This window comes from Lynx rufus, unplaced genomic scaffold, assembly GCF_022079265.1.
Source record: "Lynx rufus isolate CCGP_SWC_20201006 ecotype Redwood Valley unplaced genomic scaffold, mLynRuf1.p SCAF_1, whole genome shotgun sequence".
Classification (NCBI taxonomy): Eukaryota; Metazoa; Chordata; class Mammalia; order Carnivora; family Felidae; genus Lynx; species Lynx rufus.
The window spans coordinates 14,594,913-14,620,875 of record NW_025814823.1 but is presented as its reverse complement, the minus strand read 5'-3'; the positions used below and the strand labels follow the sequence as shown (position 1 = coordinate 14,620,875).

Genomic DNA, 25,963 nt, shown 5'->3' with positions numbered 1-25,963 from the left:
ACACAAAAATTTACATGCATTCATCTTGTGCTGGCAGAATTTGTTAGAAATTAAGAGAACCCCTAATGATACTATAATAATAAATAAAACCACCTATTTATATTCATGAATTACAAATGATGACCTGGAATTCAAGTTTCCATTTAGGCATCTTATCCTGCCCTTTCTCCAAGCTAGATCTTAATTTACTTCACATTTTCTCCTCAAGCGCAGTGCGAATTGTAGACATAGGGGATGTATAGGGCCAAGCTGGAGAGAGTCAAAGGTCCTGGGTGCCGTACAGCTGGAGACGGTTAACAAGAATCAAGAGGCCAAACCCTGGGATGCCAAATGAAGCTGCTATTGAAGAGTGCTCTAATGTACTTGAGAGATGACTTAAAACTAAATAGGGATATTCTGGTAGTAAACTGCTCACGACTGCCATGCCTTCTCATAAATTCACAGATATTATTAATAATAGAGCCTGGTAATGAGTTGACTGAAAACCAGATCCACGAGTCAAAAGCAGAAACCCACGAGGGGAGGAGGGTTTTCTAAAGCATGACCCCTGGAATGGTTTCCCTGAGGAAAGAGGGGAATTTACTCCGCCGAGTGACTTCACATCCAAGCCCCCACACCCCTCCTCGCAGCTGCTCCCCAACATCCGCTGGAGAAATGGAGACCAGGAGGCTAGGTCTCCTACAGACAGCTGTGAGAGTTCATTTTCCATTTTGCAAACTAATTTTGTTCTTGTCAGCTGCAATGCTCTGCCACGTGGTGGATGGGAATTTCTAAATCAAAAACCACTAACCTCAAACCACAACCAGCCCGTGTCAAACTTCAGAAACTACTCCCAGAAACTACATACCAGAACGTATGGTAATAATACTATAACTATTTGTAACACACTGCCAGGTTTGTCACGTTTCGAAAATTCATAGCACATTTTTGGCACACAGTCTATTCAGAATAACGGCGATAAAGATGTATATATAAAAATGTATGTTTTTAATGGCCCTATTTATTTTATTGATGCAAGACAGTAAGTTAACTAAATCTCCATCATCAATCCGTATGCCTCAGGTACAGATTAGGGGCCTGCAAAGTCAGTTGTTTATGTCTTTTAATCCAATTATGCTCAAAGCCTTCAAAATTGCTATAAAACTCTGCAGACTTTCAGTTGATGTGAGGTGTGTGTGTGTGTGTGTGTGTGTGTGTGTGTGCACGCTCCCTCCCCACATTCTCTAGCTGAGACTCTTTATTTCATTGGGGAAAAAAAACCTGAAATGTTTTAAGATTTATGAAGTCAGAAGCATCTCTGACAACGTGTGAGGGTTGTTTCGGGACTTTCATTGCTTCAGCGTGCACTAATAACCCAAGGGAAGCTGAAAGCTTCACGAGAATTTGAAGCTGGAGGCCTGAACCCCCAGGACCCAACATCTAAAAGAGTTGCTAGGAGTCTTGACAGGAGATTAGGACCAGGACAGAGCCAGGAAATGATAACGAAGTCCATGCTGAGGGTGGTGAGAAAGCAAACTCTGAGCTCAGGAACTGGCAGGGGGAGAAAAGCCAGGTAAAGGAAATTTCAGGCTACAATGGCCCCGGTGAGGAGGTGAGGAGATGGCAGGAATACCTCTCCCTCAGGAGGTCGGAAAGGGGCCACTCCTGTGGAATCCCTACCGTGTGTTGTCTCTATAATCTCACCCAGCCTGTTAACCACAGCCTGTGTGGGTCACAGGACCACACTGGGACCCTCTGCAACTCTGTGTCATCCGGTGTCAGCCAGGCCTTCTAACGCCACCTGCTTCACATAGGATTGGAGAGCCCGGCTCTGTATAGTAGACATCTAGTCTCTCCTTGACATAAAAGTCAACTGCATTCCACTGGGCTCCCTGAAGTGCTCACTATTCCTTTTACTGACCTTCATCCGGATGCCATCCCAGGTTCCACTGAGGCCTGTCCAGGTATTCTCTGTTTTTTTTTTCAGTCTCCAATTGAATCCTTCTTTCTCCTTGCCATTGCACCATTTTCATCATGGAAAAGTTGGGATCCTTCCACTTAACCCTGAGGGAGCCCTTTTGTAACTGATGCCGTGCTAACGAATGCCCTGGATGGATACAATGTGGTGTCATGGAAAGAATACTTTCAGACTTGGTTCAGTCCTGACTCAACTACTTTGTAGCTATGTGACCTTGAGCAAATTACTTAACCTTTGCTGAGCCTCAGTTTGCTCATCTTCAAAATGGGACTGATAATGCCTGTCATAGAGGATAATCTGAGGATTAAGGGGACAGTATATGTAAACCCCTCACCCAGGGCCACATAGCAGTTAACACTTGTGTCACCTTCTTCTTCCTGGCTTTCTCTTTTATCTTTGCTCCCTTCCACCAATGGGCCACACTCCCATTGGGCCACACTCCAAATGGGCCACACTCTCTCCTTCCTTCACCTTACCTCACAGAAAGAGGTAAACTTGCATTTCCCCAGGGCAGACTGCTTCATTTCCCTTCCATCCCTTCCCCTCACCCTGATTAGCCCCTTTCTCCTGTCTTCCAGCTCTTCCTTTCCAGCAGCTTCTGATCCTGAGACTACAGATATGCTCAAGGTGTCTTTTTTTTTTTTGGCGGGGGGGGGGGGGTTCCTAAAGACAAAAACCTTCCTTCAGCCTACTTCCCGATTAAGTTTTTCAAATTCGCTTTTAATCTAAAATGCATACAAATCACTTTGACTCAGCTAGCCTGGAAATCTATTAAGAGATGATTACGCGTACATGTATAATCTTGGGGGGGAACCCTTCTGTCAGGCTGCTCCCTTTCACTCAGGCAGAGCCCCAACCTATGCCAAATACATGACACTAATACATGACACTAATCATTTCATCCCTCATCAAATGTTTAAATGCTCCCAGAATTCTAACTTAGATTCAGAGGCCTCTTGTTTCCTCCACCATTAAAAAAGTGTTTCACATACACCATTGAATTCACCCTTGTGTTTAAACCTCTGGGTTGCATAATTCTAAATCTATGTGAGTAAAGGGCCATTAGTCCTCTCTACCTCCTACCCTTACACCCCTCTTATTAAAAAGCATTGCTTTTATTCCTGAAAGAGATTAAATCTTCCATTTCCAGGTATTTCTCATAGTCATTTGTGGCCAGTCTGTTTTTGGTTTTGTTTTGTTTTGATTTTTTTTCAGCTTTCTCCATCATTATTCTCCTACATACTCTTAACTAGAGATAAACTGCTTAACTCATTGTTTGGCAATGAGACTCACACTGAGTGAGTCCCACTCACTCACATCTGTACACCAAAACATTGATTTCCTCCTCTCTACCCATAAATCGCTCCCCCTCGTTAAGGACCAGGCTGGAGCCCATATTCCTCTTGAAGTCTTCTCTGTTCACAACTGAAAATATGTCCTCTCTCCTCTGAACTCCTTCCGTGTTTCTAGCTGAGCCATGAGGCTACATGCCTCTTGACAGCTCTTTCTTATCTTCTTGATCTGCTTTATTATTTGACATTGTGTGTGCCTACTTTGTCTCTCAGCCCTCAAGGTTCTGGTGGGCACAGATCATTTTTCTCCCACCCCCTACCATCCCTGGCATAGCCCCGGACAGAGGAAGTACTTGATATGTCCCTGTTTCTCTTCCCTTCCCAAATATTATCCCACTGTTACCCTAATTGACCTTCACTTTATTTCTGACTCTTTTCAGAGTGTCGATTTTTAAAAAACTTTTTGAATTTACTCTGCAATCACTGCAAAGCATCCTTCCTTAAGATTTGGTTTCTGATGTGACTTAATAAGCATAATAATGGTTTTTTCTTCTAGCCATTAATAAATCTGTCCAAGAATATCATAAATTGGCTATCCACTGTGAGCAGGGAACTGAACCAGTGCTAATATAAAAGATTATAGAAGATATGGACGATGTGGTACAAAAGGGACAGGAGTTCAGAGTTGATTATATATCATATATGTATAAACTATATATGTTAATTACATATGTACATACAAAATCACCTAACATCAGAAGAATGTAAATAGTGCAAATATATATATAATGAAAAAGCATTAGGAGTTTACAGAAGAACCAATATAATGAATTTTGCTTAGTAGGGGAAAAATGTTTTGGAACAGGTGATGTGGACCCATGTTTTGAAGAAACAGAGAGGCCATCAGGCCCATAAGAACAAAACCCATGCCTATGTTTGCTCCCCATCTTCCCCCACCTCTTGCCACCGTAGTACCTGGTCCACTGTAGACGTGCAGCTGCTACTAAATAAATGAATAGCCAAGTACTGAAAGCAGGAGAGACTAGGTTATGTAAAAGGGCAAGCATGTTATGCCAGGGAAGCAGCAATTTATTTTCCTGGGTGGAGCCAAGAAATAACATGCAAAATGGTGGAAAGGAAAGAGAGAAGGAAATGATGAATGGCCTTGAAGTCTTGCCAGGAATTTGGTTTTAACAGATAGTAACAAACACTTTATTATCCATTCATTCATTTATTCCACAAATATGTAGTAAGCATCTACCATGTGCCAAAGCACTTTGCTGAGACCCGAGGGTTCTGTAGTGAACAAAACACAGTCTCTGTCTTCGAGGATTGGGCAGCCTTTTCAACATGAGCTAGTAAGTGGTGGCACATACTTATGGCTCTGGTTATTGTTATCCTAACAGTATTTAGCAAAAGGGAGCAATCTGTCTAGCCTCCATCATAGACAGCTCCGGCAGAGAGCAGAAGCCTTCGTTAAAATGAGCTCCAATGTGAAGTATGTCAAAATAACAGATGATTTGAAGGCAGTAAGGAGGATTTAAAACCCAAGGAAGAACTTTTTGCCTGGAAGATTGTCTGGGATTATAGAATGGTCGATTGAGTAGCTGTGGAACCAGGCTGAGTTTATTTACGGGCCCTTGCATGAGCCCAAGACTGTCAGTTTTTTCATTTTGGGGCCTGAATGATGGGCTAAAAGGATAAAACTCTTGGTTCAGAAAAAAAAAAAGAAGATGTTTACATTGATTTGGGGTGGGGGAGGGTTGTTCAGATTTAACTTGCTTTTTGACATATGTCCCTAGGGTCATGGCTGAAATCAATTTTATTAGAAACCAAACACAGAAATAAAAACTTTTTATTTAGGGACAGAATGACACGGCAAATTGATTTTAGGGCAGATGTGGAAATGAGTGAGACCTCAGAGCAGTACTTCCAACAACCGTGTTTAATGAGAAGACATTGGTTAGTTTATTTCTGAAATCTTACAAATTCTAAGATCACCGCCTGCTACTGGAAGATCTTGGCCTCATTTTCCATCTATCTCATTTTTTTTCTTTTTCTTCTTTTCTTCATTTCTTTTTTTTTTTTCCCCAGGATGACGGCCTCCCAGAAAATGAACATCAGCTGTCAGTAGCTGGAAAGATAAAGAAGCATTTCAACACAGGCCCCAAGCCGAATAGCACCGCAGCTGGAGTTTCTGTCATAGCAGTAAGCATCTGAAATATCCACCTATAACTTTGTAAAAGCAATCCACCTAAGAGACAGGCATTACTCAGGAGAGTCCACCCAGAGACAGCAGAGTGGGTCATTTCTTTAGACAGCTCGACCATTGAATGCACTGGGGGAGGCTCGGGGCTTATATACATTATGTGTTTTCGCCGAACGTTTCCCTAGGAGTCACATCATTATCCAACACCTCCAGGGTGTCTCGCGGTACATATTAATTTCATGATTTATTTTTTAAAGGAGAAAACCTCCCCCACCGTGGACTCTGTGCCAATGCAAACTTTGGGACTCTGAGAAAAAGAGTTCACAGTGTCCTTTTGCCAGGACCTGGAGGGAGAGGGAAGCCGGGAGAGACAACACTGCAGAGAGAGATCGGAACACTATAGATCTTTGTACGAGACCCAAATGAAAGCCAAAACATAGCAGAAGGCTTGCGCAGCACGATTTTCAGTGAAACTGAACTGCTGTGAACACCCAAAGAAATAACGGAGTCTTGCTCCTTAGAAATTTCTGTTTTTAAAGTTGAAAGTCTTTTACCATTTACCATTTTATTGATGTGGCTGCACAAGGATTTTTTTTTTCTGTTCTATACATGCAGACATACACTTTATGCAATTTGATAGCAGCTCTAGGCAAAGATTAAATTGGGCAGAGGAATAATGAAACCTCATACTTCCTGGTGTCATATTCTAGAGTAAATATATTCAGGTCCCAGATTACTTGAGTTTTTAATAATTTCCTCTTTTTTCAGAGTATGTAAATTTTAACAGCATACTCAATGTGAAATCGCTTGAGCTGTTTTTTCTTTTCTAAACAAAGAACTTACACACTACAATGTCGAATTTTAAAAAGCATATATGCTATTGAACAGTACTTTATTGCTCATGAACGGTACTGTTTTACCACTTCTTTGGGTGTCTTTATTTCCTTTCTTTGTTTCTTTTTTGGCTCCACTAGAGCCCCAGATAAACTAAAGATGGATAAGTGACACACTCAGTACAATCAGTCCCAGATCCAGGTTACTAAATATTTGATATGAGCTTCCAGAATTTGCAGATGGCACAAATGTATGTATACACGTTCTCGTACCGTTTGCATTTCGTGTTTTTTGGTTGAACCCTTTCCACAGTGAGCCACATGTGAGTAACTGGCTCACGAGCCCACTCACGGTGCTAAATAGAACGCAGACTCTTGCAGATGCTTCCCAGTGCTGCCGAGAGTTTAAAATTCCAAGTTATTCTCCTTGCCCTCTCTCTCGAGTTTGTTCTAAGGAAATGCAACGTACAAGTGCACTGTCCTTCGTGTCTCTATAGATGTGGGTGTTCTTTGTTGTCAGCTAATATTCGGTCAGTAATTTTTGGAAGTAACAATCTCATGGCGATTCTCCACTAAACCAGACCTTCTATACTCTGTTTTCATCATTCATTCCAGATAGAAGTCTATTCCAAAATGTTTGACTCCACAACTTACTTTTGGAATGGACTGCCAGCACGCTTGTCCATGAAAAGGACTGGTTTTCTGCTCCCACTGAGGGCTTATGGGGCTAGAAAGGGTGCCTTTCCACCTTCGTCACTTTGTTTTTTGTTTTCGTTTTTCTTGGTCTTTTATTTTGATTAGTCTTTGGTTAAGTTTGCCTTGGTTGCTCAATAATGGTTTGTTCACGGTATTCTGGGAGTCTTACAATGACTAAGGGCAGGAACTTCAGGGCAATTTTCCAGTGGATAGACAACACAGATTTGAGGAGAAATCCTACTTTAATCAAATTGGGATAAATTCTGAAACCTAATCCATCGGAGTTTATTAAAACTTTATCTAAGTAGATCTCAAAAAACTCTAACTTAGTATTTGAAGATCAAGGCCTATGGAATTTTTCCCCCTAAATATCATGATTGGACCATTTTGAATACAATTCCATATCAGTTTCTCAGTTCATCACTAACATTTCTATGGAAACTATACAAACTAGTAATATAAATTGTAAAATGGACTGTGTATGGCTGCGTGTACACATTAGTTGTGTGCTTATTGAATCTTCTTTATTCACTACAAATCTAAAAAAAGCATCAACTTAACTCAGACTCAAAACAATGAGCTGTTTGGAGAAATATCTGGGAAAGTGCCTTCTCCACTCTAAGGCACAATTCACATGTTAATCAGCATTGTTAATATTTCAAGCATGAGAGAGAGAGAGCACAACTGTAAATTTCAGGTGTTGTTTGAGGAGTAGCTGGCCTGCCCTGATGTATACATTTCTGTGCCCCCCACAGAGTGCTTTTCTCTCAAAAATGTCCACACCCTCCATTAAAACCTGGGGGAGGTCGCCGGTGGCAGGGCGGGGCTAGGGATTAGAAATTGGCCAGTTTGGCTGCCTTTGTGATTAACTTTCAGAATAGCATTGGATAAGTCATTTATACTCCACAGCAGTTTTCCCGTTCTCACAGGGCAAAGACTAAGTCTCAGGGGACTAGCACAAGAAAAAGGAGCCCTGACATTAAATAATACTGTTGACCCTTGAACAACACGGGTTTGAGCTGTATGGGTCTGCTTAGATGTGAGTGTTTTTAAATAAATATATACAGGACTGTAAGTGTATTTTCTCTTACGATTTTCTTAATGACATTTTCTTCCCTCCAGCTTACTTTATTTACACAGTGTGTAATATATAGACAAAATATGTGTTAATTTCCTGTTATCAGTAAGGCTTCCAGTCTCCAGTAGTCTTTTAGTAGTTAAATTTGGGGGACTCAAAAGTTATACATGGATTTTTGACTGTGCTGGGGGTCAGCATCCCTACCCTCATTGGTCAAGAGTCAACTGTATTCCAATTCAAACTACGGCATAACTGCCAAAGAATGATATTCTGCTCTGAGGCAGACTATAAGTGGGAGGTAGGAGGAACATCCTTCATAAGTGGTGCATCCTATAAACACCACTCAACAATTTAATGACGCAATATGATTATTAATTCACCTATATGAAAAATTCCTATAATTAATATAATGTTGTAAATGGCTTCTATTGATAGATAAGAAAAACTGATTGCAGCATACATTTCGTTCAGACAGAATTTTTTCCCATGCGCACGTGTGCTCTCCCCAGAGGCTATAAAATAATGTATTTTAATTTTAAACTGCCTCTATGGGACCGATTGTTTGGAAATTACACACACCCTTTAAAATGAAAAACAAAAGGTATTTAGAATGTAGTATCAGTCAGCTTATATTTTCAGGAAATCAACAATTAAAACATTAATCTTTAACTGGCACTCCTCTTTCCTTAGTTAGAAATCTAACTACCCACTGGAGATCAGCAATGCTTATAAAGGAATTCATGACACTTTTTCTTTCCCAAAGTGACAAAGGAAAAAGAGCGTCCTGTCATAACAAACAGGATCTAGTCTCAGATGTAATTTATGACACGAGCGTAGTTTAACATGCACTCGTGGTTCTGAACCTCAGTGTTTTTTGTTCCTGTTGTCATTTTTTTTCTTTTCTGCTTCCCACCCCCTGCATTATTAAGACCAAAGAAAGGGCAAATGATAACTTTATATTAAGGTTGCAAGAGGTCCTCAAGTTGGCCAGGAGAGTAATTACCAGCTGGAGGCCCATGGCGATCACCCGGCCCTTCTAAAAGGAGAAAGGGTGTTCTGACATTGAGGTCAGGTGATGTGATTAGGTGGAAACCCATTGCTACCCTTGTAAATGCAGCACTCTGCCTTCTCAGAAAGACTCCATTGTCCCTTTACTACCTTTCTCAGTAGTTGGGGGATTAAAACGCGCACACACACACACACACACACACACACACACACAACAGAACAGAGAAAGGGAAACAAAAGGTTATTAAAATGCAATTTATAGACATAAAATGGAATTAGAGATGACATTTTAACGGTGGACTTCTTGGGAGCTGAGGGAGGGAGGGAGGCATTATTAGATTTGCTCAGCTTGATGAAGAACCGATGACTAAGATGTCAGTTCCAATTTATTTTTCCTCATTTAATTCTGTTTATTATTTTAACCGATAATTTTCCTAATGCTTTAAAGTTCTTCCTTTGCATTTTGCTCATGCAAATAGAGCATTTCAGTCTAATTGAACAAATCCATACTAATCAGTGTGCAAATAATTGTGATTCTGGGAAGCCGAGTCGTACAGTGAGAGCCCGTGGCACTAACGCCTTCCGATGTGTGTCCTGTTATGGGACACTTGGCCTGTAGATGGCAACAGAGGACTAGTTACCGAGTAGCCAACTCCGTGGACTAAAACAGAAGTGCAGGACTTCATATGACTCCCTGAGGCAAGGGTACTTGGATTCTTTTTTTTTTTCTTAAATGAAACGAAACGCACCTTTTTTAAAGATTAAAATCTCACATCGTTGTTCCACGAACACCCAGATAGCCTAGTTTATAATCAGAACCCCCAGTCCTCCAAGCAGTTTTTAGTTTAAACGTCTGGTGCCCCAGCCTGTTTTTGCCATGCCTTTGTGAATTCAGAAGTAGAAACTGTCAGCACAGCACTCTCGGGCGTCTCTCTAAAGAAAGGTGTGCGTGTTGCCTCCTCTCGTGGGCAGAATGGGCGAGTGGGTGTACCGCATGGGTATTGTTTTCAAGTTTGGGGATTGAACCTTTTATTCCTAGGTAGCCAAAGCCTAACATCTTATTCCAGGATGAACAACTTTGAGACCTTATCCTGTCTTCTATTTATTGTACCTTTGGTTAATCTTAAGCTCTTGACTGTACATATGCATTTTTAATATACACTGAAAACTATTTTTCATTTCATTTTATTTTCTGTATTTTCATAGAGAAAACTTACTGTTTTATATTATATCTTTTTAGTTCAGAAATGTAATTAAGATTCACCTTTAAGAGTAGTTCTGCTTTCGAAGATTAACTCTTCAAGAAAGAATTCCAAATCGCTGTGATTTGTGAGGGTTCCTGTCATCTTTTATTTCATATTTACGAAGCCCTCAAATTTAAGCCTGATGGGGTAAGATGGGGAGGAGGGGGTCCGATCTGCTTTCTCCTAGGTGGCTAAAGCTGATTTCAGTACTTCATTTAATTGTGAAGCATTTTCCATTCTATGGCATATGAAGAGGTGTTTATATCTTTTGAAATTGAGAGGACATTATTAAATGTGCATTCAAAACCTTGTCTGACAAATTAGATCTATTCTAACAAATTGGCCTCCGAGATATTCATGAGGGATTAGTGTTTTTTCTTGCCTTTTTATTTTCAAGGTGCAGATTTAGGGTATTAGCTAGTTACCCTGCAGAAGAGGCATCGTAACTATATATGAATATATAGTCAATGAAGAAGAGCTTGGTCTGGAGTCGTTAATTCTTTAGCACAATGTCGATCCACTGAGTTGCCCCCATTTCTCTCTGCTCAGCTGGACCACGGGTTTACCATCAAGAGATCAGGGTCTTTGGACTACTACCAGCAACCAGGAATGTATTGGATAAGGTATGAGATGGTGCAGCTCAACAGTCAGTGTTTCCATGGCAACGTGCTGGCAGTCTCCATTAACCAGTTCCTTCAGTGGATAAACATGCTTTTGATTTGTTATCCAGTCCATATGCTGCTTTATCAGTTTCATTTTAATCTTGATTGAGATGCCACACCCCCTCATTCCTTTTTTTCACCCATTATTCACACTGACATTTGCCAGCTTTCTTTCCATTGCACATGCTCAGTATCAATTTTCCTTACAGTTAAAAGGACAGTATATTTAGTGTTAATGCCAAAGCCTTTTCCTGATGTTGCTAATTAAAACAATGATTACCGGTGCTCTTCTGTCCCTTAACAAATGGAAGAACAATAGTGCCTTAGTGTACGTTCTATAGAAGTATATACTGTCATTTTAAAGTCATCAAGCCCAACCTTGACCTTATTAGATGGATGAAACAATGCATTTACACGTTAGTAGTAGAAGCTTCTCCAAGTACAATGAGCTATAGAATGCATTGTGTGTGTTGGTAAGCTTGTGTTTTCAAATTCTCCACCTTTTTGTTTTGTTTTGTTTTCGTTTTATTGTTACCTCTCTCCCCCTGGAAATCCCTTTATGTACTAGCTATTGCATGAATTTATTTTTCAATATTTTGTAACTGTCAGATTATTTAGCCGGCTTATCTGCAGAAGCAAAGGGACTGTGTATGGGAGGTATCGATTTTTTTTTTTTTTTTTTAAACTGGGCTAAGAATTCTATCCAATCATTTTCTATTCTAGTCAACTGCCCTGGCATTTCCTTCAAGGGGCATTGTTTGTGTCTCTTTAAGTTATCCACAGGCAGGATGGTTTTTGATGATTTGGAAAATTTACTCTGAGAAGTCCCAGGGAACTTTTCTCCTCCATCTCGATGTTTCTGAAATGATCTCCAGGTAAAGCTCCACATCTTAGTGTTTGCTAGGAAAAATTCCAGGGGTTTTGGTATTTGTTTCCATCAAGTGATGGAGTCTATCTGCAGAAATGTAGCTACCTGATGTTTTTTTCATGCATTAGACTACTAAATTTTAGAAAACAAGAAATATATGTGTGTGTCTGTATCTATCTATCTACATAGATAGATAGATATAGATATAGATATAAGATATACACACACGCAATATGTAATTTTAACTCCCAATTAATTATTCCTAATTTTTACTTCTACACTCAAAACAAAGGGCTTAAGAGAGCAGTAAAGGGCACACTTTGACAAACTATCCAGTATACTAAAGCCATGATAGTTTCCAAGTCTGTTTAAAGCAGGAAAACACCTAAACTTAAATGAATGTTTTAAAATCAGTTTTACGTCGAAGGCTATTTGTGTCTTCTAGACTGATATGCGTGCAGGAATTACACGCAACCTTTTTATTTACTTAAGTAAATTAACTTTATATGTATAGAAAGAACTCTGTTTTATTTTTAACCTTTTTTGGGGGGGGATTAATCAGGATTTGCCTTTATGCAGACTCTTCTTTTTGACTTTTTAATGTAGAAAACGGTCTCTCCGTCTTTTACTTTTCACTGAAGGATAATCTGCATTCAGAAGGGTGCACATATCATGAATTCTCACGAACTGAACACGCCCCTGTAAGGGCCCCCAGTTCGGGCACAGAACATTGCTAGCACCTCTGGAGATTACCCCCCTCCACCTCAGGGCCCTTCCAGGAGGGTCACGTAGCCCCAAGGGTAAACACTGACCTGGACTCTATCCACGTTAATTAGCTTTGCCTGGTTTTGTACTTTATATAAATGGAATCACTCCATGCTCTGCCCTTTTTGTTAATTGTGTGCCTCCTAACCTCAGGCATAGTAACCAAATATATATGAGTAAAGTTGATATACAATTAAAAATAGGCATCAAATATGCCTAATTACAGTTGTGCATACTGGTACAACACACATTGCACATATAAATTAATCTGATTTCAAAAAGAAAGCTCTGGGAGATTCCGTTGCTGGATTTGTGAGATTAGGGGTGGGAGCAAAATGCCAAGTAAACACAATAATTAATAAATGTAGCCAAGTATAAAAAGGCCATTTGACTAAAATCCTAGTGATGGTTCCCATCAGCAGACAAAATGACACATCCCTGAATAATGGGCAGGAGCAGATGGGAGATAATCTCTTTTTTCTTCCACACATAAACTGCTCTGTTTTCCAGCTGGGGGCAGTAACAACAATGTTTATAGTTAATGTTGGAGTAAACAGCACACCCAGTATGTAAAGTTAAATTGGAGAAACGAGGCTAAAAACTCATCGGCATATATGCTTAATTAGGAAGTTTTATAATGCCATTTAGCCTCAGAACGAACACACTCTCCTCACTGATTGCAAATGCTTGCCTTTTATCTCCATGAAGTAGGAGCATTTGTCTAACCACGGTGGCAGCCAACTTCCAACATAAACAATCATTAGAGGCAAACATCCCCGCTCCCAATTGTTGTGTTTACAAGTGCTCATGGCTGTTTTCACTTCTCTGAGCATAACACTTGGGAGTCGGGGTTGCTTTTTTGTAAAGCAGCTCGCATCAGGGCATGGGCTGGAAAAGCATCTCTTCGGGGTGCCCAGAATTGTCATGTCCTTCGTAATAGGCTTTTTGGTGATGGTAGAGAAATGGTGGGGGTCCGCTTTCCTCTTTCTCCCCTTCATTCTCTTGCCTCTTAATGGGGGAGCTGCTTCTAAGCTGTAACCAGGGGAGCAGTGTCCTCCTTGACCCATTTTTCCAGGAGTCCTTGGTCCTGTCACCTTGAGTCCAGGGGGGGACACTCCCCGAGGAATGAGCCATTGAGGCCATTCCACTCCCTCATGGCCTTACCGTGAGCCTCTGGGAACCACTTACATCTCGTTACATTGTCCCCTCCTGAAAATGCGTCCTTATCAATGGGGGATGTGGTCATACACATCCTGTGCCTCTCTCAAGTGAAGCTGTCACTGTGGCAGGTGCTATGGCCAACAACACACGGAGAAGAATCCTGCATCTTCCACACGCAGAACAAGGCAACAGCCAGAACGTGGTAACCCGATTAAACAGAACAAATATCCAAACAAGACGTAAGCTGAAAATGCTAGATAAGATAAAATGCGGAGGTGAGCTAGGACAAAAGGGTGGTTGAGTTCCCAGGCATGACGTGACTAAAATGTGCATATTGGATTCAAGCACCATCCTGAAACAGTGAGTAATGAGGCAGAGCGGTGGCAGCCAAGCGCAGTCTTTGCAAGGCTGTTAAATGCTGTCATGCTCGGCTCTTAAAAGGAATGGGGTCAGTTAAATGCATCTTGCTTGGTGTAGGTTTGAAAGAAGAGTTCCCATGAAAGCCAGAGAGGAGACCCCAGCATGGTGTCTGAAGGGCTCCCAGGCCAGCCTCCGCCAGCAGCCAAATGCCCACCGCAAGTTCCATGCATTGCAGGTTGTTTCGCTGCAAGTTGCCTTGGCCTTCCTCCACCGTGGAGAGAGTGCTCCCCAGTGAGTGTCAGAGCACTGGCAGAAGGAGGAGCAGACGCCTCCGTTCCAGCAAGGGACTAACCACCCTACTCCACGCCAGTCCTGAGACTCTGTAACCGAGGGTTTAACACGTAGGGAAGGCATAGATTTAAACTTCAAACCACCCAAGCTGTGATGACAGAAAAGGATCAGGGAAGTAGGAGGTTTGGTTTTGCAACTGTACCTGGATGTTAAAAAGTGAAGCCGAGATGCTCAAAAGATGGGCAGGACTGTAGGCCCACCAATGGTATTCAAACACAGGAAGCATGAGACATACGTGTTATTTCGCCGAGTCCAACAGGGTGCTCACTGTTTGAGATTTTGTCTTTTTATTTTCAGAGGCTCCCTAAGAAAGGAGGTCAACAATATCTGTCTTTAGAAATATAACATACTTAGTATTAAAATGAGAAGTTGTCATGGCATCCCAAGACTTACTGATTGGGTATAAGGTGAAGTGAGATTTTAAACTTCTCTTGACATCCTCGATTGTTCAGTATTGATCAAAAATATCATATTTACTTTTGACCTTGCTTCAGAATCTCTTTTCCTCTTTTTGATAAAAAAAAAATCTACACTCTCCTACGTATTTATTCCTGCCATCCTTTGACTCCAGATGTTCCCCAGTGATGTTTGCTGATACGATATAGATTTTATTTGGTGTAAGTATGTAGGAAGAATAGTCATGAAGAACTTAATCCATAAGCATTGACACACTGTTATTCTATTAAGAAAGAGTGTAAATGTCCATCTGCTGAAGCCAGACAATTCTCAAATACATGCAAGCCACTTGACACTTAGAGAAACCAAAAAGTCCTGAAAATTGAGATGTAACGAACTTGGTTAGAGATTGGCAGCACAGCGTGTAGAGAGTTGATGACTTTGCTGTTGGGAAGGACTGGTTTGGGATCCAGCCCACAGCACTTCCCGCAGTGTGACCTTAGGCACGTTCCACATTTTTCTCTGATTTTCAATTTCCCCATCTGTAAACATGTGAAGAGTATTACCAACCTCCCAAACCTGTGGCCAGGATTGTATGAGCTGCCTGTGCTAACGTGCCTTCACAGACCCCTGCCCAAAGGAGGAACTCAGAAAACATTGCTTCACAGGGTTCCTCTCATTTCCAGGAGAATATCTTGCACTCAACATAGCAGACAGATCTGCCTGAGAAAACCGATCTCGCTGCAGATCAAAGCATCCGCTATTAAAGGAGAACCATGAGCATTTTTGATGCTCTGATTGGGATAGACTGCCGAGTAACTTATATTATTCATGAGCATTTGTGGCATTAAGTGATACTTAAAGTACTCTGTTGCCAAAAATCCTCATGAAGTATAAGTTTTAAATGTTACTCTCCGGGGCAGAGATTGGCACACTACAGCCATTGGGCCAAGTCTAGCCCACTGCCTATTTTTGTAAAGAAAGTCTTATTGGAACAAGGCCACACACATTCATTTATAAATTGTCTATGGCTCTGTTTGCCATACAGTGGTAGAGTTGAATACTTGGGTCAAAGAATCGTACGGCTTGCAGAGGCTGAAATATTAACTCTTCGGCCTTTCCATAAAAAGTTGTTTCACTCCCATCCTAGGGGGAAAATATTTCTAAGTTAAAAGGTACCATCTGGTGGGGTTGTTAAAAACTGTATCTCTACCACCTACTGGAATGTCTGGCACATAGTAGGCCCTCAATAAATGTCTGTTAAATCAATGAATAAATGATTGAACTGTATAATAAAGGGACCATTAATATAGAAGAACCTTAATTTTGAGGATAAACATGTTTTTGAAGGATTTGGAGTATATTAAAGTTTGGACAATTAAATTACGTATGAGATGCTCTAGGATAGCATTCCATTTATAGCGACCTGAGAGGAAGTCTTTCAGTAAAGCTAAAAAGTTGTTTTGTAGTAAAAAGAAACACCCATAACTTACCTGCTTAGTAAGTTCTACATTTCCATAGGTTTTCTTAAGGTTAATTATGGCTGTGGTTGTGCTTTGGGTTACTAGTATGATGAAGGGAAAACAAGACGGCAGATCAGTTTAGCTTCTCTTATGAGAAAATCAGGGTCTGCAGGGCAGAGGGAGCACATGGATTTTGTCCTCTAGAAGCCTGAGCTCAGCAAGTGGCTGTAATTTTAACCCTCCAGTGAGAGGCCATCAGAAACCCATTCTAGAGAGCAGGGACAACTTGGGATTCCACTAAGAACAGACCAGCAAGAGGAGCCTCTGTTTAAGAAAGGTGGTGGAGAAGCATCCGGGCAGTTCTGCCTGGGGCAGGAAGGAAAGAACACTGAAGAGTCACACCTAGGAAGTAGCTTAGAAGGCTACTAGGTTTCATTCCATGAGGCAACCTTTTGCCATTTCAATAGGGCAATACCGTGTCATAGATCCAGATCTGGGGCGGCGCCTGGCGAGACCCCAAACGGATATGAAAGCAGAACAAAACAGAATCATAATAAGCATGACAGAAAGCCGAATGAAACGAGGAAGGTGACTGTCTCAATCGATTTGCCAGTTTAATTTTACTAGCAAGCAAAACATGTCCAAAGTGGCGAGCAAATCGTAGCTCAGTCCCTACAGAGTGAGGGCGAGCAAGGGAAAGGGTTCCTGAGATTAATGCCCCAACAGCTGCATCCTCAGTTTAGTCTCCTTGGTAGTATGAATAATGGATGGGCTAAAAGGCAAAATGCACAATAATGTTCTTTTATTAATGAAATGAAGACTACTTGTGATGGCTAGCAATAAATTAAGAAAAGCAAAAACGGAAAATCAGTCAACGTTTGCCTCTGAAAAATGCTGTTACGTAAATCCAATAATTATGCCATGACACAAAACATTGCCTCACAACTTAAATGAGGTTCATCTCTTGCAAGTCCTGCCCGTGTTGCAGAACAGAATTATTTTTGATCCATAGACTGCAAAGCCCATTGTTTGCTAAGAGAAAAACATAAGCCATTAGAGTAGATTGATGGTGATATTAAGCATATTCATAGTATTTCATAGGTGAAAGTTTCCCTAGGGATCATGCACTGTATCTCCCCTTCCATCTATGGGCCTCAATGTGGTTAAGAAACATGTCCAAGGACACATAATTAGCCGAGCTAGGACAAAAAGCTAGCTCTCCTGACTTACCCCAATTGCTGCTTCCAAGCGGATTAAGCTAAAGCTACCCGACAAGACAAACATTACAGAGATGCGGGTGATGCAGACTGGCAAAAACAAAGCTAATGTTCTGGTTCATATTCTTGATCCATTCCTGACTTTCCTCCTCCATGCTCTATTTTCCCTTCAACGTTTCATAGATATGCTAGATGGATATGGCCTCTATATTTATGCTGATTCCCAAAAGTAACGTCAAAAATAAAGATTTAAAATATCTGAGTGCTATGAGGGGGATAGTATTGTTTCATTGTAGCAGAAGAGGCTAGTGACCGAGTTCATTAGCTCTGTCTATTGTTGGAATATATGTCTTCAGTAATAGGCAAGCGCTGTCTTTTATTCATGCATGCTTGGTATTGCACCAGACAGCAAAATCTGATGGATGTTAATTTCTCCAAGATTTCCAACTACTGTGTGTATAGCCACCTGAATTGTTGAGGTCGCTGGCATTGTTTTACCATTCCTTAGTTTTCACACTTGATCCAGCAGCTCCCAAGGACACTGTGATAATCAAGAACTTACAGTCTGAGGTAGTGTTTCTTCTGTGTAGGACAGGTTTATATTAGTTTCTCCTTATCATTTTATATGGTCATCTATGTGTGCTGTTTGCCAGGATCCCCCAGTACGCTATTATTTAGCTGTAACTCAGTACACAGGATAGCAGTTGTTATTTGGTACATATTTTAAGTAACTAGATTAGAGCTTCATATTTGGTTACTACCGGTCAACTCCAGAATCTCAAGAGATTTCTTGCTCACCTCTAACCTGTGGTAATTAGCACCAAAATGTGATAATGCAGGCTTCAGATTCTCTTATGAGTTCTTAACAAAGTGATAACTTACTGAGGAGACACTTGGGAATTCTACTGCAAGGCCGTTCATGTCGGTTCTAACAAACCTACAAACTGAGCAAAATAACTAATAGAATAATAAATCTGTTAGGAAGTCTTAAGTTTTAATGGAACGTCCAGGCTCTACATGAGGACAAACTTCCCTTACAAAGACAGGCATTAAGGAGAGACCCTATTTGCTTGATACTGGGAATTTTGGTAATTGATAAAGAGGAAAGCAGCCTGCCAGAAATCATTGAAAGGGACCAGAATTTAAATTTGTGATGCAGCACTTAAGGGGAAAAGTGGTGTTTTGAATGCTTTTTGGGGGGAGAAATAAACTGGCAGTTGGATTGAATATATATTGTGTAGCAATAACTTTTTAAAATTATGGAATAGCACATTGTTCTGTTACCTTGGTGAATTCATCTGTTTTGTACTACAAATGGAGTCTACAGAATTCGAGTGTAAAATTTGAACTGTCATACTATATATTTTTAAGTTTATTTATTTATTTATTTTGAGAGAGAGTGGGTGAGCAGGGGAGGGGCAGAGAGAGAGAGAGGGAGAGGGACATTCCCAAGCAGGCTCTTTGCTGAGCCTGATGCCGGGCTTGATTTCATGAACTGATCTCATGGACCATGAGATCATGACCTGGGCTGAAATCAAGAGTGGGACACTTAACTGACTGAGCCACATAGGTGCCCCAGACTACATATACTTTAGAGGCAAGTTCATTTTATAGCCACAATTAAAATTCTAAAGCTATGATAGATGACAGTTCACCATGTTTTACCATCAGTTTACCATGATGAGAATTTTGCAATAAGTGGTTGTTGAGTAGATAATGATATGAGTGTAAGAGAATATTAACTTTATGTGACATAACCATTTGATCATGCCGTATCCTTAAATATTAACTTGTGATGCTTTTAAGTTCTTACTCTTTTGTATTATAGAGTTGCTTTTGTATTATAGAGTTCCATTTTTTTGGTTGTTATTCAGAAGGCACATAATCATCTAAAATAGTTTAGTCCCCTATTAATTGAGAAATATTTAATATGTTTCTAATATATGTGCCACAGTCGCTAGGCATTCTGGAAAATGCAAAGAAGTTTCAGATTCTACCATCGAGATTTGAGTTTGATCAAATCTCGGAACATGGATAAATTTGAGTGGACAGGAAGGAGGAGAAGTAATGTCAGATAGGTGAGCACTTGAGCCAAGATGTAGGGCAAGAATGATTGAAGCGTACTCAGAGACACATCAGTTAGGACTTCTTTGATTGCAGGTGACTAATACCCAAACCAAACTGGCTTAAACAAAAAAAGAAATTTATTATTTCATCTAATCTGAAAGGTTCCAAGGTTGGGTCTGGCTTCAGTGATGGATGGATTCAGCACTCAGCCATGGCATGGTTTCTTTCCATCCCTCCACTCTGCCTCCCTATGTTGCCTTTAGACTGGAGCTTCACATGGTACCAGGAGGTAGGAAGCAGCTCCAAGCCCACCATCCTTCCACAATTGGGATTCATTATAAATGTGAAATTCCAGTGAAAACCTCCTTGCGTCCTATTAACTGGCTTGGGTAGCCCTGCCGAGCCAGTTGTGGATGTTGGGCAGTGCACTAGGCTCATGGTTGCTCCTGGGTCACAAGCCCATCCTTGCCCCACTTTCAAAGATGGGACTATGGTCATCTTCACTGGAACCACACAGCACAGGAGCAGGGCACATCGAAAGGGAAACTGAGGTATGGTTAACCGTAAACAGAGTAAATGGAAGCTGTGCAAGAAAATCAAGTGTCCGCTAATGGAGAACAGTAAGTCTGCAGGTAACTGAGTAATTACAAGAATGAGACCCTGGAAGTGTGTCCTGTAAACACATCGTGAATGTTAGGACGAGAAGTTGGGCTTTATGAGGAATTATAAATAAATCGGACCTGGGGATAATTGACCTGTCAGCTATGTGCAGGATGGACGGGGGCTGGGTGCTTAACAGGGGAAATAATGTGACCTCTGTTGTACTTTCCCATATTTCAAAAGCTGCAATATTTGCAGAGTATCTATTGTGTGCTGTGAACTGTGGAGAACACAGAGAGGATGCCCAAGACTTGATCTTGCCTTCCAAAGAGTCTACAGTGCGGCAGGGAAGACAGTGAGTTAGAGGCGATTGTGATATAGGCAGGGTGCACAGCAATAGCAAAACTTAGGCTTCATGGAACACAGACAAGGAGGATGTTAGTAAAATGAACCACAGTCATGGAGCTGGAAGCAGAGTGAGCAGGAACCCAGGGAAGCAAGGCCTAAAAACAGTCACCCCCATCTGGAGCATCTTTGAGAGCAAGTTGTTTGGGAACCCCAGTCATTAGTTGTGTAGGCCTTGAGAATATTACAAGGACGTGGGTGGGTAGGAAACTGCCTTTGTGTCATCAGATACAAGCCTCCCTAGGGGTTTACAGGCCCGGAGTGGGATTGTACATGCTCGCTGTCCCTGAAACAGAGGGCTTGTCAGGCCAGTCAGCATGGGAAAGCCCTGGTTTTTAGCCCTTTGATGCTACTTGTGGTCAGTGTTTTCTCCCCAGCTCATTCTGGTTGGGAACAAAGAAAGAGTGAGCTACTGGCACATGGTGGCTCCATTTCATTCTGTTTCAACAGACTTCAGAGTAAATGGGAAGAGTTTTCTTTCTCCTCCTTCTGCACTAGGAGAACTGAGTGCTGTTCCTAGTTAGTGATGCGATTCAGGCAAGTCTCTCCACATGCCTGGGCTTCAGTTTCCCTGCTTATAAAGGCAAAGCATTGGACAAAGACCGCTTTATGAATTCTCTTTCCATTCTAAGAGTCTATGAATCCAACAGAAATAACCATCCCACCTTTATTCCGTGACATGTGATCATGACATGATAGATTTCTAGAAAGAACTGCTCTGAAGTTCCTAGTTAGTGGCGCAACTAAAAGCATGGGAGCGTTTGAGCACCAGGGTTCATCTACCAGGGCAAACATTTAGAAGGCTGCTAACTAGAGAAAGTGGCAGGAGTGGCGAGACCTGACCGGTTTTAAAGGGGCCAGGGCAAGGGTTCTCCAGGCAGAACGACGAGTAAGGGAGAGAATATGGCTGCCCTTGAAAGGATCTGGAGAAATGCAAGTGAGAATAAAGGGAATGGGATCATCCAAGCACAGGCTCAACATTGAGTGCCACCAGCCTCTGCGTAGACTGACTTGCAGGATTTATGGAGAAATGGCGCATTTCAGTGACTGCAGCTGAGAGCATGATTTGGAGTAATTGAGTAGATTAGGAGGAGATGAAATACATATGGAGAAGGTGACGATGAAAGGAAGAAGGAAGGGAGAGTGCCCTGAGATGAGTTCTGATGGGAGCTTGGTTTTGAATGTTTTTCTCTGACCTGCTTTTACTTAATTTTAAAATTATAAGAGGGGTCTGGGGGAAAGCCTTCATTTCAGAGCATCTCAGCCATTTAAAAAGCATTTGCACATCTTACCTAGGGCAATTCTGGGCAAGCGGGAAGGGATTATTACTGTTCCTTACTTAACTAAGAACTGAGTAAATCGTTTACACAGCCAGTGATGGACAGAGCAGGACTCAAAATTCCTGACTACAATCCCAATGTGCTTTTCGTCTCCACACCAGAGTCTCAGTCCACCAGTCAGTATGTAGTCCAATGCCAATGACTTTTTCTTTCTCAAGAAGGTAGGAATAGAAATATTTTTTATGACCAAGAGGAGAGTTTATATTCCTCTTGGATTAACTACAGAATGGTTTTTATGTAAGTCAGACTAAATAGACGTCTATTTTTTTTACAAACATTCAAATCTACACAAACAGAACATTTTCAGTTTGCTTTGAAAGCAAAATACCATGTGTCGTAACTTTACCATGTTTTAAATAAAGTTAGGAATTTGGGTTTATGATGCTGAAAATATCATAAAGTCGGTGGGTAGAAGACCAAAAACTATATATATATATATATATATATATATATATATATCCTTAAAAACTCTGCAAGTAAAGGAATCAAAGGTGGATGTTTCAACAAACCAGTTATTGAATCATTGTGTTAACGATCTAGTGAAAGGAGAAGTGAATTATTCAGGTTTATCTTCCTCATTGATTTGTAACACTGCTCTTCAGTATGTGGGTAGTTTTTAAAGCAGAGCAGTTCAGCCTAACAAAGCCATTTACTGTACTGGTTCCTACACACTGGCACTCTTTTGCTCTTTATTACTTCATTTTGGAACTTTGATTGCCCTATTTTAGATCTAAGATTGCTCTAATGCTGCACCGCAATTGTATGAGGGGCTTAGTTTTCACTTTGTTCTCAGAACCAGGCTGGCTATAAATTTATCTCTGTTCTTTGAAGAAGCTAACAGTAAATTTTCAAGAGGAAAAAATGGTGGTACATATCCCTACAGAGGAAAAGTAATCTCTTAAAAGCAGAATAACCTCCAGGCTACATCCTTTTAAAGAGAGACTTTCAAACCAGGACGCCTTCAACTTTTATATGTCGTCTATATTTTTCTTCAGGCTTTGTACCTACTCTTCTGCTCTCTGTGTAAGGTTTCTCTGTAATGACCCCGTTCCTCCCCACACCCTTTAAATCTGTAATGAAGTCATGCGTTCCCAATTCTGATGTCATAATAACTTCCAGAGCTGCGGCTGGGTAGCACATCCTGGAGATCATCTGAGGTTTCATCAGGAAAACGAGGCATAGAGACCCGGAATTGGAATACCTACAAAATCGAATCTCTGTTTCATAAATTACCACATACTGCAATGAAAATGAACTTTGTAAAGTTAACTCCATGGGAGGGTTTCCGTTTGGTTTAATTGCACTCAAAGCAGTTCTCCATTTCAGGCATCGGTTTCATTAAAATGAAACCAGTCCTTCCCAGAGATTCAGCCACACTCCCTCATCAACAGATAATAAGATAATTTAGAATGAGGAGGTGCTAAAATAACAGGATGAGCTCGTGGCTCTGTTTCCATGTCTGACAACTTCATCACCTTTCATCTTTATTATACAGCCGCCCTGAGCTGAATGTTGATGAATGAGGCACGCCTGGCGTCCTCCCTTGTCAGACACACGGGCCTGGGGCTCCCCTTTCCCAGGGGCGCTCTAGCCCGCCTGAGAGCCACCAAGGGGAATAGATGTGGAGCTAGGGGAAGGCTGGGTAGGGTTGGGAAGAGGTTGAACCCACGACATCATCCATCCTGCCTGTGCCTCCCCATGTCATGACCAGGCGCTCTAAGGAGCTGCATTTGCGGGGAGCAGAGAGCTCCCCGGCTGTGGTGGCTCTTGGCAGCCAAAGCGAGCCACAGTGGAACAGTTAAGCTGGCCAGCATCTTTTTCTGACCTCACCAAGTTCCAGAAAGTGTTTCTTTAGCCACTTCCTTCAGCCTAATTGTCCTCTTTCTCATTTTATGCCCCTGCTAGACCACCGCTCTTGATAAGGAGAGGCAGGTTTTCCGACGAAGACGCAACCAGGATGTGAAGAGCCGGTACAAGGCCCAGCCAGCTCCACCCGAACTCAACTCGGAATCGGAAGACTACTCCCCAAGCTCATCCGAGACTGTTCGCTCCCCAAACTCGCCCTTTTAAGAAGACCCTTTGACTCGAAGTCCTAGCTTAACCCTTTGAGACTCTGAGATTTTTTTCCAAATTTATGTAAAACGGTTTCATCTGATCTATCTAGCACTCAATGCTTGAATGGCAGAACAGAAAGCGTGTTTTCTGGTATCGTTGTAGCGATTTCTCTTGGCTCAATGAGATGACCACACGTCGTTTGCGAAGATGGCACCTTGCTGCTAACAGGGTCCTCAAAGGGTTAAGGCTAATCTGCAACTTTTTTAAACATAGAAGCAATGAATGTGTTCATCAGTCAAACTAGGATCTGCAGTATGTAATATAGCACATGTTAACCCTCTGAGTGCATAGGATTTGACGGAGAACCCCTGGGGAAATTTTCAGGCCTCTGGATGTGTACACACGTGTTTCTTGATTTTGCTGCAGATCAAGGGATGTTATTAGATGCTGAGATGTCCAGACGAGAAGGACATCTCGAACGATATCTTGCTTGTCGTTTTTTGTGGGTTTAGAATATAGCAGGCTTATAACTTAGACAGAAGACCTCTCTTTCACAATCCCATGATGAAAGGGACTTTTTCACTCGAGGGATGACTGTCAGCTGCCGTGAGCCCTGCATCCCAAGCGGAGGCAGTTGGGTCTGAGACAAAACAGCCTGACCCCAGGAACTAGATGGCGCCCCCCTTCCCCCAAATTCTCTCCATGTGAAGACGGCCTGATGATGCCCCAGAAATGCTGCTTCCACATCAGCTGCTGCTAGTTCCAGCACAGACCCTCGGAAGTCACCATATCTCGTCTTGTGCTTGGTGAATGAGGGTCTGCCCGCTCAGGATGAGACATCTATAGGAATAAAAACAACTGGTGGGAAAGAGCAATAAATTGCCAGGTGCTCTATAGGGCTGGGGTTTCAGACAGAAAGAGGAAACAAGATCTTGTTCTTTTTCTTACCTGCTTTTCACACACCGCAGTCTTCATTGTGAAATCCGTGTAGAGTATGAAATCCACACACAGGAGTCCGGGGGCACAGGGATACTAGAGGCAGGTGCTTTGCAAGGTGGCCGAGGAGAAAGCACAATCCAGAATGTTCTAAAAATGGGCTTTAAGAAATCAACCCATTGGTAGGAGAATTCCATGTGCACCTTTAGGTTACCTAAGTACAGCCTCCCAGGAAGAACAGGATGAGGACCTACAAGGTACCCCTGAGAATAAAACTGCTGTTCCCCGAGATGACATTTTAATCCCACTGTCTTTAGCTGTCCACAGAGACATGTTTTTCTCCCTTTGGGCCAAGTCCTGTCCGAGACCTGTGTTTTCACTCCCGTTACCAGACCTTTCTCAAAACCCAGCCCCGTATCCCCCATGAGTTTCTTCTGGAATGTGTCCCATTTCAGAATGGGGACCTGCGGCTTCCAGTGTGTCACTGCAGTGCTCAGAGAAGAGGCTGGCCACGGTGTCTTGGAGACAGGGATCTAGCTCAAATGTCCTGCTAAGGTTTGCTCAGCAGTGTGATCCAGGAGACAACCAGTGAGTGATGGCTCATGAAATTGGCAACTTATTGTCTCTGTTTTGAATATACTTCAGTATCTGAAAGTCTTGAAACTTGTAGAGTCAGTTCTTTATTTTCAAATAGACGTTGGTCTTCAACTGCTGCTTTTCACTCTTCAACGCATGAAGTACGGTCTGTATGAATATATATTTTAAAACCACAACATGTCATAACTTTTGCAACGGAGCGTCCCCAGTTTTTTGCTCTTCCACATTTTGGTTTATCTCTTTGGTCTGCGTTGTCCTGACATGTAAACGGTAGATTATTTATTGAGAATCCCCACCCCCGTTTGAGAGAGTTCTGGAATGGTAGCGTACTCGTCGCAAAGCAGCACAAGTCGGTTAGGTTTGGGATGGGGGAGGGAGGACCGAATACCAGGAAGGGTGTTGG

General features: G+C 41.8%; 1 protein-coding gene across 3 annotated transcripts in view; it reads left to right on the top strand.

The window, feature by feature from the left end:
- DCLK1 (doublecortin like kinase 1) overlaps nt 1-24,042 on the top strand; it is a 335,556-nt gene extending 311,514 nt beyond the window's left edge. For 2 of the 3 annotated variants that reach the window (XM_047075683.1, XM_047075677.1), the window contains exons 15-16: nt 5,344-5,457; nt 23,878-24,042. In XM_047075683.1, the coding sequence (XP_046931639.1) occupies nt 5,344-5,457; nt 23,878-24,042 (279 nt within the window). Of the gene's footprint in view, nt 1-5,343; nt 5,458-10,866; nt 10,941-23,877 lie in introns of all 3 variants that reach the window. The other variant, XM_047075741.1, reaches the window with a different exon arrangement.
- Nucleotides 24,043-25,963: the final 1,921 nt, after the last annotated feature.